The sequence below is a fragment of the Cygnus atratus genome, chromosome 5, assembly GCF_013377495.2.
Source record: "Cygnus atratus isolate AKBS03 ecotype Queensland, Australia chromosome 5, CAtr_DNAZoo_HiC_assembly, whole genome shotgun sequence".
NCBI classification, from domain to species: Eukaryota; Metazoa; Chordata; class Aves; order Anseriformes; family Anatidae; genus Cygnus; species Cygnus atratus.
Window position 1 is genome coordinate 64,153,488 of NC_066366.1, and position 13,833 is coordinate 64,167,320.

Below are 13,833 nucleotides of genomic sequence, written 5' to 3' on the forward strand. Positions count from 1 at the left end.
TTTATTTCTGTTCCCCACCCAGTCTGTGTTTTCCAGCGTAGTCTGTTTTCCAGCATAGGAACAATCATGGATGGCTGAGAACTTCAGGAAACGGTAGAAGACCATATGCCACTTTATATTCTTGCCTGTGTGGTCTTAAAATTCCTTCTGAAGTATCAGTGCCATTTAAAAAATTATTTGTCATTCATCTGCTGGGCACAGCAGGTATTTGATTTTAATTAAAGACCTTGGAGACCGTGGAGAGTGCTACTCTGCTACAGTGCTACTGAGCCCAGAGTGGCTCCGAAAAATGTGCAACAGGAAAGACAATTTCCAGAGCACATGGAGGATCGGTGTTTTTTGTTTCCTGCTGAACTCACTCCTGCTGGTGGGGAATGCGAATGAACAGGAGCTTTGCCAGCCCCCCAGCAGCAGATTGTGGCAGTGCCCCAGAGCAACCCGCCCCGGGCAGGCTGAATGGCAGGCACGCAGATAGGAAAGACAGTTCTCACTGTGCTCACAGGGTTTTTTGCCCATCTCCTGGTCCAAAGCCCATTAAAGGCAGTGGGTGCTGAGCCGGTGACTGCCTTCTGGACAATTAATTTCCCAACTCAGCTGAAGCAGGGTTGTGAAGTTTGGGATGTTTATTTCTCACAGGTCAGCAGTGTGACAAGTGGTGCAAAACGTGACCTTTTACCAAAGGTGGTGAGGCGCTATCGCTGGGTCTCCAGCATGCTTTTGCTGTCAGCTATGAAGAGGCAAAAAATGACGTTAATTAATTACAATCTGAGGCCAAAGTCTCACCTTTAAGGAGCAGAGGGAGGGGCCATTGAGGTTCTCACAGTGGTGCAGATTTATTTATTTTTGATCCAAGACTTCCCTAGGGAAAGAAGAAGAGAAAGAAGTTAGTCACCCAAGAAGGGCAAGGAGGGTGAATGCAGCAGGGGGTTGCCCCATGGGACAAACTTCTGCCGGCATGTGCTGCTCGGTTTTAGGTGTGCTTCTGGGAGCTGCGGCTTGAAAGCTGCAGAAGCTAGGCTGCCCAAAGAAGCAGGAAAAGAGTGCAAGTCATTTTGCCGGGCAGCACTACCACTGCACCGAGTGTTTAGTCCCATAGGAAGAGAGGGGAAGTGTGGGAGACCATCGTCCCCATGCTCATGGTGTTGGGAGCAGCGGGCACGTGGTCTTCTGTTCCTGCAGGAAGGAATTCCCCACAGCAGCAGCCTCACCCACCTGCTTAGTGGGGATTATTTATTACTAATGCTCTTCATTGGCTTCAGAACTACTCCACACTTAGATGCCTCCCAGCCGCCTGGACGAACTGCTGCCTTATGGCTTAGGCCGCCCTTCCCGGGAAGCAGAGCCCAAAGGCCTTCCCACGGGCAAAGCTGCAGTTGTTACACGAGCCCCAGCCCTGCTCCGGGGCTCTGCGATCTCTTCAGGCCTCGCCTTCCTGCCCTCTCTGCCCCATTCCTGTCAAATCAGCAGGTTTCTGTGTTAATTTTCTCATACAAGGACAAATTCCTACTTCAGAGGTCAGTTGGAGCTGCAGGTACAGGTGGTAGCACCGAGACTCCCAGGCTCTGTATTTGCCTCCAAACAATACCTGTCCCTGGACGTGGCTCTTTAGGATGGCTAAGGGAAGGCCACATTTGTGCTTTTTGCCATCAATCCACAAGTTTTGGCCGTGTGATATCTCAGAGATGTTGTGCAGACGAAACTCTCAATGTAGTAGTACAAATGGAAGGATTTGAGGCTTTACAGAAGGTCCCAACTGAGAAATACTGTCCCCAAGTAAGTGATGTGAGGATGATGGTGGCTGCAAGCAGGGAAGAGGGCGTCTGTAGCTGCATCACTGGAGAAAGAAATCAGCCAAGCTTTTGGTTTTTAGCTTTAGGTTTTGGTTTTAGTTTTTAGTTTCATTAGGGAGAGACTGCCGTGGAAGACAGTGATGTGAAGTGGTGTGACTTTTGGTGTGAAGCAGGTAGCGTATGAAATGCAGAATACAGAAGAAGACTGCAGAGGGAGCCTGTACATGGTGTGACAGAATAGAGGACCTCAGAAAGCCACAGCGGGGACTGATCTGCAAAACAGAATGGGCACTCAGGAAGGGGGAAGTTGATTTTGTTAAAGCTGTCTTGAAATTTGAGGAGAAAAAGTGGAGGCAGCTGGTCACAGGCTGGTTTACGTGTGACCTTGAATAGGAGGAGTTCCCACAGGGACTGAGGCGATTGGAAAATGTGTTTTCACTTCTAAGAGCAGTTTTGGGAAAAAAATAATGTATATATATATTTATATATCATAAAGAGACACTTTTCCAAATGTTGAAACCCATTCCTTTGTGCCGTGCATCCTGAGCTGCTTGTGACTCAGGCACCTGTTGGGTTGGGACGGATGGGGACGGGCAGGAAGGGCAGTGGCAGTGGGAAATCCGAAATGGGGCTGTGGGGAGCGGAAGGGATGAGCCTGCGGTGGGGCACAAGGCAGCTGCAGGGGCTGCTGAGGGCGAGCAGGTTGGGAATGTGAAGACATATATTTCCTTTCACATATGCAAATAATGAACAAAGTATCTCTTCTTTCTTATTGAAAATCCTTCATAAAATATATATCCTGCAATAAAACAGAGCACAGTAATGGGCAGCATTTTTCATAAACTTTGTTTCTTGTAGTGTTTTACACAGTTAAATATATTGTTTTGTTTAGGATTTATACTCTTCATGCATTTTAAAGATAGAAAGGTCTGGAGCTGAATTTGCCAGATGGGGAAGCATTTGTAAATCTCTGATTTTATTTTATTTTTCCCTAAACATTTATAGCTGCTGTTATAAAGTGCAAGACACCCTGATCATCGCTTATATTGAACTCCTTGTCATGTTAAGTTAAAGTGCATATGTTCTACCAGTATGGAACAGAGATGGCAAAGATGCTGCATTCACAAACCGTCTAACGCCAAGCAAATTAGCAGAAATAGATATGAAGATAGGGGGAACATAAACAGACAACTCAAGGAAATGATTCCTTCAGTGCTGTCTGCGTGTCTACTAAAGCTGTCACTGCTACTGGTGCTGTGCCTGCACAGTTACTACTGTTTGTTTCTGCATGACAAGCCAGCATAAACACTAACCCGGCACTCTGAGACTCCATCTGGGGTATGTAGTCAGCTGCTATAATTAGGGAGAGAATGTCGTTGTTCATTTTATTGCCATTGCTTGAAATCAGTGGGTTGTGTTTGCATTCATTACACTTTAGATTTGCAATGCATGTTCTTGATTTCTTATTTTACTTTGGAAGGCATGTATTGGCGAGTGAAATAAAATAATTAGTTCGGGAGCTTATTTCATTTTTCTAAGGGATAAATGACCGAGTGAGGTGAAAACAGCCAGGGAAAGGTCTCCTGTGACCTGTCAAGGAATTTCTCTAGAAGGTACCAGCTCAGGACCCATGTAAGTGAGTGCATCAGTTCCCTTCTTAGGACAGCACTTTGGCTTTTGCTAAGATCTCAGTGATGCAGAGGGATGTATTATGACTTCAGCAGTAAGCAGCGACAAAGAAGAGGCTTTTCTGTTCTCGTTTGTTTTCTATGAATCAGTTCCCTATTGTCTTCCATACTATTTTTGGCCTTATGCTAGCAGAGAGGTAGATAATATTTGAGATGTACTGCCTGGAGGAATTGAAATGCTGTGTGCAACAAGCTGCACAAGAAATGCTGGTGACTGCAAAAGGGCTCTGAGTGAGAGGGGCTGTTCCTGGGGAAGAGCCGTGCATTTGTTTGTCACGCTGGGACTGCTGACAGATGATGCTTGCTCCTCTTCCTGATCCAGCCTCGGATTCATTATGAAATAAGTAATTACTGAAACTAAGCATGTAACTTGATGACTCTTATCCATCAGAAGTTAATGATGTTTTAACACTGTCTGTTATAGTAACTTCTTTAATACTGATTAGCTGCTGTCACCGAATCCATACATTAAAAAACATGCGTGTCTTCTGCTGGTTTGGTCAGCGTGTATGAGTGCAGCTATTGCACATGAGTTGAAAAACTGGAGATTGTTTAGAAATATGTCTAAATGCATCAGTGCAGCTATGTTCTAGTAGTCTGCAACCTCTTCTGAATTAGTGAGCTCCTGGGGAAATCCTGCTGTAACCCACACCAGGCTGGCAAGTAGGAGGAGGCGCTGAATTCCCCTGGTTTGTTCAGCCCCGAGCAGAGCAGGCCGAGGGGAGGCCTCATGGCGGCCTGCAGCTCCCTCACGAGGGCAGCAGAGGGGCAGGCGCTGAGCTCTGCTCTCTGGGGACAGCGACAGGGCTTGAGGGGATGGCATGGGGCTGGGACAGGGGAGGGTCAGGCTGGGGGTTAGGGAAAGGTTCTGCACCCAGAGGTGGTCGGGCACTGGGACAGGCCTCCCAGGGCAGTGGTTATTGCGCTGAGCCTGACGGAGTTCAAGAAGTGTTTGGACACCTCTCTCAGACACGGGGTCTGATTTTTGCATTGTGCTGTGTGGAGCCAGGAGTGGGACTTGGTGATCCTTGTGACCCTGTGGGTCCCCTCCAAGTCAGCATATTCCATGGTTCTGTGACTCCAATCATTTCTGCCAGTCAAGCAGCAGTGCTTAGGGCTCTAAGTGATGATGGTGCTGGAGCTGCTGAGGTGTTTTTGCAGATTGCTTTGTGTCCTGTTCTTCAGCTCCATCTCAGGGACACTGCTGTTTGTCGTGGTGAGGATCCATGCTACACTGCCCCCAGTACTGATGTGGCCTCATTAGAAGGTGGCTCAGATAACTGCTCAGTGCAGAGAGATACTGTCTGCAGGCAGCAAGTTTGTTTTCCCTAAGAATATTCTTGTTTAAGTCTTCTCTAGATGGTTACCCATTATACGAAGAACACCTCAACTGAGTCAGTGCTCACACTCAATGCATCTTAGAAGTGAGCGTATTCTTGTCCCACCCAGATGTTTAGGAACAACTGCTCAGAAAGGGCCTTGAGATGTGTTCCTTTGTGCAACACTAATTAATCACAGTCACATCCTCAGATCAATACTTTTTGAGATCTGGTATCACATCTCCCTGAAGTCCTGTTTCAGACTTTCATACAATCTAATGAGTAGCAAGTTGTGGCCAAAGATATTATTCAGTGGCAGGGGACAGAGCAGGATACTGTCTTAGAAAGCCTGCCACCATCCGTAGCTGCTGCCTGGAGGTGGCTCTGCAGGTAGGATATTGCCCTGGATGCTATCTGCCTAGGATGAAGGAGAGATGCAATAACGCCCAGTAAAAAGCCATTTGGCCCCTCGAAAGTAGACACAAGCAGGAAAAACTGCTGTTCACCAGAAATAATCACAGCCCTCCACAGTGTTTCTGCACTTCGGAGGTTTCAGCAGGACTGGGATGCGCTCTTGAAATCCAGATGAGGGCGATGGTGAACAGGGTGCTGGGGCTTTTTTCTTCACCCTGTGCTAACCTGAGGAAGGAGGTAGCTAAAATCCTGACCCACCCCATGCCCAGGAGGGCAGTTTGCTGTAACTGGTAACTGTCAGCTTCGTAGGCAGATGCATTCGGGTTGATGGAACAGCAGCAGTGAATGCAGCAGGATGTGTAATTGTGCTGGGTGGCCTCTGCCAGTGTGCTGGGGAGGAATTCACACTTCTTGTAGCCATGCAGCCTTCAAACACAAACAGTTGGTCTGTTTGTGCATTGTTGTCTCACGCAGGTGCCAGCCCAGTTGAGCAAAACCACACTCGGCATTACTGCTCCTTCCCCTGCTCCAGCCCTCTGCCATACACAGCCACAACCTGCTGTATTGTGCACATGCAACACACTCAGAAGGTAAAAAAATAAAAATAAAAGTTTTGTTAGTGGTGGGAAGGAAAACAAATATTGTACTCTGCATTAAACTGTGCCGTGCCTCCTCTGCCTGGCAGAGCCCCAAGCATCACAGTTACTCGCACTCCAGCAGTGCGAGCACAGAGGGAGGGATTAATTAAAGCTAGTGCATGTTAATGGAGCTCTAAACCTGACTGCAGATTGCCTTAACAGACACAAAAAGTGCAATGTTATAAACCTTCCTCCTTCGGGACCCCCAGGAACAGCAGGGCAGTGAGAGGCTGCCCTGCCCAGGGATGTGGCCCTCCTGGCTCTGCTGTGCAGAGCTCTCCTTAGGACCAAGGACACTTCCCACTGTTTTTCCCCAATATAACTCAATTGATGAAGATCTGGGGGTCCCTTCCTGGGCTGTGGGAGGCCAGTGTGCATCAAAATTGCATTCAGATGGTCAGTTTGTCACAGGTACGGCCAGTGAGCTGAAGCCTGGTGAGGTTTGGTCTCAGAGGCAGGCTGAGCCCTGCCTGCCTGTCCTGAAAAGTTGTAATAAATCCAGCTGCAAAGGCTGAAGGGAGCGAGGGGAGGGTGACTTCTGCTGCCCGTGCTTGAAAAGGGCAAATGATATGAGCCAGGCAAATGTTTCCTATACTCAGAACAAAACAAGGGCGGTTGCTTTTGGAAGTTCAGGCTGGTGTGACTGGAAGAAGAAGGACAGATGGAGTTGGAGCTGGCAGCTCCAAGGGATGCCCAGATGGGCTATGAGCAGCAGCAACCCCACGCTCTACATGCTTGAGACATCTCTGCTGGCAGGACATACATGATAGCCTCTGGCAAGCACAACCAGGGCTTGGAGCTGGCTGCTGAGCTAATCCATAATGCAGGCGGTTTCCTCTAGGTGACCTTCTGTCTCCACACACCCAAGTCATGCTGAGTCAGGGGCTGTTGCTAGCTCTGTCACACCCTTCATCATCTCTTTATTTCTGTGGTGAGGGAGAATCTTTGCTGGATGACATCTCCTCTGGAAATGGAACAGTTGGATGGTGGTGGGTCTTGCTGATGTGAGCTCTTCCATGGCCAGGTACACTGCCTGTGTGCCTCGTAGCTCCTGCACCATCAAAGGCAACATCTGATTTCTGCATACGCTAAAACTCTGCCCAGCTTTCTTGTACTTCTGAAGTGTGCAAGTTAAGGACTTAATGTTGTGTTGTTAAGTTTTCAGCATCTCCATTTACACCAGAAATCTCTTCTGTTAGGAGGGATTTAGAATAATGCAACTCTTCATGAGCCCTCATTATTTCTCAAAAGGTGACTATGTTGTTCAAGTGCCTGTATTGTGACAAGCGTCTAATTATGGATCCTTTTTGTAGACCCCCAGAGATGCCATTATGTCCACCTGCAGTAGAAGGGGGAAGATTATCATTTGCATTCAGCGTGAGGTGTTTTTTTTCTATTATTTTCACTGCGCATAAATAAGGAAAACAAATCTTACCAACCAGTGATCCTCTTTTCATTTATCTTACATTTCATTTTTGAAAGCAGCAGTTTAGCTTTGCTTCTTTTCCTTGGAGTATTGTTGCTTGCTACTTCAGCACTAACATATCTGCTCTAATCTGCTCTAATTGAATGTGCAGCCTCATTGGGCAATCTGGCTAAACTAACTTGGCTAAAAGGGCCTTTCATCCTCTGGAAAGAAAGGCATGGCTGGAGAGGATAACACAGCCAAAGGTAAAAGATTACTCAGTAACCACAAGATATTGACAATCCTTTTCCTTCCTCTTTTCCCTTTTCTCAATACCTTTCTGATGATTGGAGTTTTGAGAAATCTAGGGCAAACGCTTCCCATCCATCTCTAATAATACCTTGTGTATTTTGGCATACACTCCTAATACCCGAATTTAAGGGGCTGAGTAGTGAATGCATACACCTTTCCTAGGTCTACATGAGCAGGCAACTCACATCTTCTCCTGAGGCCATCCTGTGTCTTTCATTGCATTTCATAATTACTTCCACTGGCAAAATCCCCACAGAAAAAGAACAGAGGTATGAGCTTTGGGATGTGGAAAGACCTCATTCTGCTTCTGGTTTTGTCTAATGCCAAGTCTCTTGTAGACCTTCATGGGAGGATATCATCTGCAAATGTTTCTGTTTTCCATGCTTCATCTCCTTTTTGCATAACTCAGGTGATAAAATGCCACATTTAACACAGCAGAACCTGGTTTGTGTTTGCCATGTCCTGTTCCCAACAGTATTGCTCTCAAACCATAGAAAGTTCAAAGAAGGCAGAGCCATGCAGGGCAAGGATGGACATGTGCCATGAATGAGTCAGTTTTGATTTGGGGCTTTGATCCAGTTGTATCTGTCAGGGCGAAAACTGGTGGTTAATCAAGCTTCCTACAAGTCCAGCTGTTAAAACTTGTTTTGAGTCAATCCAAACTTTTTTTACTTTAAGAAACTGAAGCAACATTGTAGTGGTGGTATGATGAGCTATAAAGAGATCAATGAAAAATGACTTAAAAAGCTAATGAGTGTCTCTCTGGAATGTGTGCGCTCTTTCACTTCTGAAACACGTTGTTCCTTTAGGCCAAATCCACTGAGAGTTCTGGGGTATGCTGTAACTGTGAATTTTAAGGAAGCATTGTCCCCTCAAAGGTTTTTGGGTCAGCTCTAATTTCAGATGCCCCTAACCCTACCAAGTCTTCTGGGAGCCTTTGTGGACTCCACTGACTTGCTTGTGCAGCAGTGCCTGGTGGTACAGGCTCAAGGATGGTGCCTGCAGCTCCAGCTATGGTTCTAGCAAATCCTGTGTCTCTAATAGTTCCCGTGTTACATCTGCCACCCTGGTTAGACGTCTCAGCTACCCCTGTGCACCTCAGATGCCACTACATGCCTATGGTTGGGCAACCAGATTGGGCACTCAGTGTCATTTTTGCTGTTGTACACAAATCACTCTTTATGGGACATCCTAGAGGCCACAAAGGTACTTTACCTGTGAAGGTGTCACTGGTATTCATGGGTTTAAAAGAAACTCAAATTTAATGAATTCAAATAGCGTTTTGTCATATGTTTGGGGAATCGTGCTTAGGTTTTTCACCTTTATAAAGAAAGAAGGCTATAACAGTATTCGGTGGAATGCTCGTGTAACCAAGGATGCACTGTGAGATGTCATTTTCCCCTTTGTATCTGTTGTGCAGATTGGTATGTTCTGCTAAATAATGTACATAATGCTGTAAGTCTGCACATCTGCACTGTTACAAAAGATGGCTTATGCATGTTTTCACTTGGGAGGTGGGAGAGGAGAAGATGCGATGAAGGCAGCGGTCGCTGGAAATATCCATCTTGTATTTCCCAGCTCACGGATGTCATTCTGTATTATTTGTGCCAGGTACAGCAGCTGTCACTGAGTCTTTCCCTGCTCAGTGCAGTGCAGCTTGTTTTGATATCTCTATTTTAATCAGCTGGGCCATGAAAAATTAGTGCAGAGACGTGTTACATTGCTCCAGCTTGGCTTTGTTAGAAGCTCAGTGATTTTTTCCCCTTCCCTGCTCACACCTGGGCCAAGAACGCCATTGAGGAATCAGTCAATGATAAAGGCAAACCATTGCCACGAATCTTTTAAAAAAGAATAGAGGCTGATAATTCCAAAATGTGTTTCTGGAAGAAGATGTTTAACAGAATGACTCAAAATGCAGGTAGATGAGGGCGGTTACAGGCTGGGTATCAACACTTGGCTCCAAAACTGCCTGTCTGATCATTTTGGTTTCTTTCTTTTCCCTTTTTTGTTGCTGTCTCCTGCAGGCAAAGCCTATGCCCCCGAGTTCTACTACGACACTTACAACCCCCTGTGGCAGAACAGACCCCGTGTTTACTCCTACAGCCTCCAGTGGACCCAGATGAACCCCGACGCTGTGGACCGCATCCTTGCCTATCGCCTAGGGATCAGGCAGGTGAGGAGAGAAAATGGTTCATGCAGGAAGTGCCTTTTGATGTGCTGACCTCTGTGAGGGCTGCCTGGCCTTATTTTATTTTATTTTATTCATTTTTGTTTATTTTATTTTACTTCATGTTATTTATTCATTTTCCTCACTCTTTTCACGTTCTGTGAATCGGAGTTGTCTCTCCTCCTTCTGGAAGATCTGCTGCCATCTTGCAGCAGTAGTCCTCTGCTGTGTGCAGATCCTGGAAACTAATTTGCACATTTCCAGTGTGAAATGCAGAGATTAAAAAGTTGTTCCTCAGGTTTGCAGAGGCTGCAGCTCAAGATACACTGGAAAGATTGCATAAAAGAAGCTTGCAATGAAATGAAACTTTTTCATCTTTATGTATCTATATATCTTATATTAGATCTTCCATGTAAATTAATACATACAGGAATAGCTGTAGCTTTGCTACCAAAACGTGTAGTGATCCTTGAGAACCGACATCTTCCTTGACCACATTAAAGCTGATCACAGATGGGTCTTTGTAGATTCGCTATGAACTTATCAGTGGGATTTGGCTCCCTTAAGGATGTGTGGGACCAACCTGCTTGCAGAGGAATTGATAGTCATCACCATTAATTCACCACTTCACAATTTTAAAAGAAAAATATCATGTCTTCTTTTAAAGTGATCACTACAAAGCTTGAGCTTTAATAGTCAATTAAATTGAAAGAACCAATTTGTGCATTGCTTAAACTCAATTATTAAATTGGAACACCTCTCCCTTACTCTGCTTCATGGGGCACCTAATGTTTGTTCACGCTTGCGCTTTTCTCCAGATAAGTCCATACAAAATCTCACAAGTCTATATTCTGAAAAGCAAAAAAATGTTGGTGCCATACCATTTATCCATGATCCTGTCTAGGGTCTGTCCATGCGAAACTCTACAGATATGCCAGACGCTGATGTTGCCAGCTTGATTTTGGGCATTGCTAGGCTTTCTCAATGAAAATATGCATTGTTTGTAATGATGCTTCTTGCTGTGGATGCCTCCCTGGCCACCAAGCTCACCTCTGCATCACCTGTTACCCACTGGGCTGCCAGCCTTTGGCAGAGCGAGGTGAGCACAGAGAGGAAGCTGTGCCGAGCCGTGCCGTGCCGTGCCATGTCGTGCACGTCCCCAGCTCCCAGCCCGGGCCTGCTGCCATTAAATGAAGATGTTTCACTACATACCTGGGACAATCCACCAGATATTGTTTAGGTCTTGTTTTGTACCTTCCTGTTGAGCTTGCCTTTCTTAAATAATACCTGAATTGATTGATTGAGAAAGTACACGTTTGGGTGTTCAATGCCTGAGATAATAGTCTGTGCGGTGAGAATAGAAAACAGGGATTAAGACCAATTCTTGAAGATGTATATAGATATTGAAAATTTGAGTGCAGAACGTATTTTGTTATCCCACAGATCTCCTGCTGGGATGAGCTTAGCAAGCTGCAAACCAAATACCCAAGTTGAGCACATTGTTAATGCTGAGTGGATGGGGCTTTGCACGGTGCAGTGGTGGAGCTGGCTGGGACAGGTCCTGGAGCAGCTCTGACACCTGGCGGGTGCCGTCTCAGAGTCTGCTTCTGCTTGAATCTGACTCATTTGGAATGAAAATCAGTGACTTTTAATAAATATTTATGCAACTCTTTGCATCACTGGGTACAAATCAGTTCTGTTACTCCCAGTACCCAAGAGGAATTATTAAATTTAAAAAAGAATTTGCTGAAGTAAAAAAAAATATATATATATAATGAAATTAGTGGCATTAGGTTTTTTAGCTTCTTCTTTTTTTTTTTTCTTTTTCCATTTCATTTTAACTTACTTTTAATTATCTATTTTTGGTGCTTAAAATTAGTAGTTACTTTAATTACCGCAACAATCCACTCTCAGGTTAATCAAAATATGTTCCTTTCCTCTGTCTGAAGCCACATTTAAAATTTGGGTAATTTAGAAACTAGTGAGCCATCCGGACACACGTCCATTCCTGCAGTAATTCCTCCTAAAACATGGGTGATAATTAAAATTGTTACCTCCTCTGACACCTGCCGCTACTTGTTGTCAGCACATTGCCCTCTGAAACGTCTGTGTTTAGATAATTTATTTGAGTTAGCAGTGCATTTTTTACAGGATTTTGCTATTCTTATTTGACTGCATTTCTAAATATTTTTATTCTCTAATGCATTGCAAACACTGCTGGTGGGCTACGTCAGGTTGGTGTGTTGGCGTCTGCTTGTGGTTAGCTCAATGGTATTGCCTTTATCTCATCAGTAAATTGTTTTTGTATTAAGAATGATAACATCTGAGTCCAAGCGCCTGTTTCTCTTTACCTGACTTGTATATCGCTGCTTCACTTAAGAAAGGATCCAGGCAGTATTTGGGGAATACTTGTAGGATCTGAGGGATTTTCGAGGGACTGGGATGGATGAGGTACAGAGCTGTGCTGTCTCCTGGCCAGTGGAGCCAGATGTGCTTGAGGGCCCCAGGCCCTATAAAAGCACACAGACAGCAGCTTTCACACTCACTCAACAAGGAAACTCTATGGCTGTTTAGTTGGTGCCTCATTTTTTAGCAGTTACTACGGTTGAGGTAAGGAGGATCAGAACCGTGTGCACCGCTCGGCGGCTGGATGCTGTGGCACCGCGGGTGGGGCAGATTCTGCAGCTCAGCGTCCTCAAAGCCAATTAAAGCCCAGCACCGAGAGGCCACTGTCCATGGGCTGTGTCAACTAGAAAAACAGACAAGAGCCTGTGTTTCTTAAAAAGTACTGTTACAGAAAGAATTCCCCAAATGCAACAACAGAAGGCAAAAGAAAGCAAAGTGCTCTAAAATAATTGCTGCTCCTCCTGGATCCTCCCAGGAGGGAGCATCCACCACACAGTGCCATGCCATCAGGACACACTCGACGTAGAAACTGCCACTATCACTGTGTTTCATGGGCAGTTTGTAGCTGTAAATAAAGACATGGGAGGAGACCTATAAAATTCTCTTAATGGAAGACATACAGATACCTTAGCTCTGCACAGCTTGCCTTTCTTCCCCGCCTTGCTGAGAGAGGCAAACAGAACAAAATTATTTTCATCACATACCCTTCCCTGACCTCAGCATGGCCCAGCTCCTTTGCTTCAGCTCTGTTCCCCCTGCTTTCTGCCCGTGTTGCACCTTTGGCACTGGAAGCTTCTCGCCAGTTTCTAGTTTCTGTTGCCAGCAAAATTTCTCAAGACTTTGCTCGTCTGAACTGGTCAAGGCAGAGACATCTCCACCTCTATAGTCGTGCTACATGCCAACCAGCAGAAATATCTTCCTGTTGTTATAATAAGCTACTAATTCCTAGCAGAACAATTTGTCTTTTTAATGAAGAAAGAACCTGGCTATGCCGTACTTCATTATCAGGCTTCTTTGCCCTTTAAAACTTTAATTATTAAGCACATCCTTTGCATTGTTTTCTGCAACTGTCTGGCAAGTGCAAAAATGGATCTAAAACACTCAGCGTTGTATAAAAACTCTAATTTTCATAAAATGAAATTTTAAAATGTTAACATTACAGACTTTGAGCTTTTTCCAGGCTGGCAGTGAAGGAGAACACATTCCGGAGCCTAGAGGATCACATCGTTCTAGTGCTTCAGAGCATCCCTAAAAATGTTCCCACTGGTGAAGGGGAAATTTGAACACAAATTTGAGCAGAAAAATAAGAGATGCATGGAGCAGCAAAGCAGGTCCCTTTGAAATGCTCATTTATGACTACCGCAGTCTTGTATGAGAGTAGGTTGGAAATTAGGGATGGAGAAGGGCACGGTCAAGAGAAGTAGGTAAGAGCCTATGGTCACTTGTTGTCAAAGAATGTGGGCAATACATCTTGTGCTTGAAAATACAGATCTCACAGCAGAGGAAGAGCAAGTGAACTGAATTCATCTCAGCAATCCCGACTTAGTCATGGAGGGGTTTGAAGGTGATGGAGAGATGGGAGGGATAATCAAAAATCTTGGAATTACCTTGTAACTAGAAAAAGTTGAAATTGAGAGTTTGGGAAAATGATCTCACTTTACTGCTTTGAAAAACCTCCAAAGAAATCAAACTTT

General features: G+C 45.2%; 1 protein-coding gene across 1 annotated transcript in view; it reads left to right on the top strand.

Moving 5' to 3' along the window:
- Positions 1-13,833, top strand: part of MDGA2 (MAM domain containing glycosylphosphatidylinositol anchor 2) — a 334,490-nt gene that overhangs the window by 276,086 nt on the left and 44,571 nt on the right. Inside the window, exon 10 of the mRNA XM_050711142.1 lies at positions 9,591-9,739. Within this exon, the coding sequence (XP_050567099.1) occupies positions 9,591-9,739 (149 nt within the window). The remainder of the gene's footprint in view (positions 1-9,590; positions 9,740-13,833) is intronic.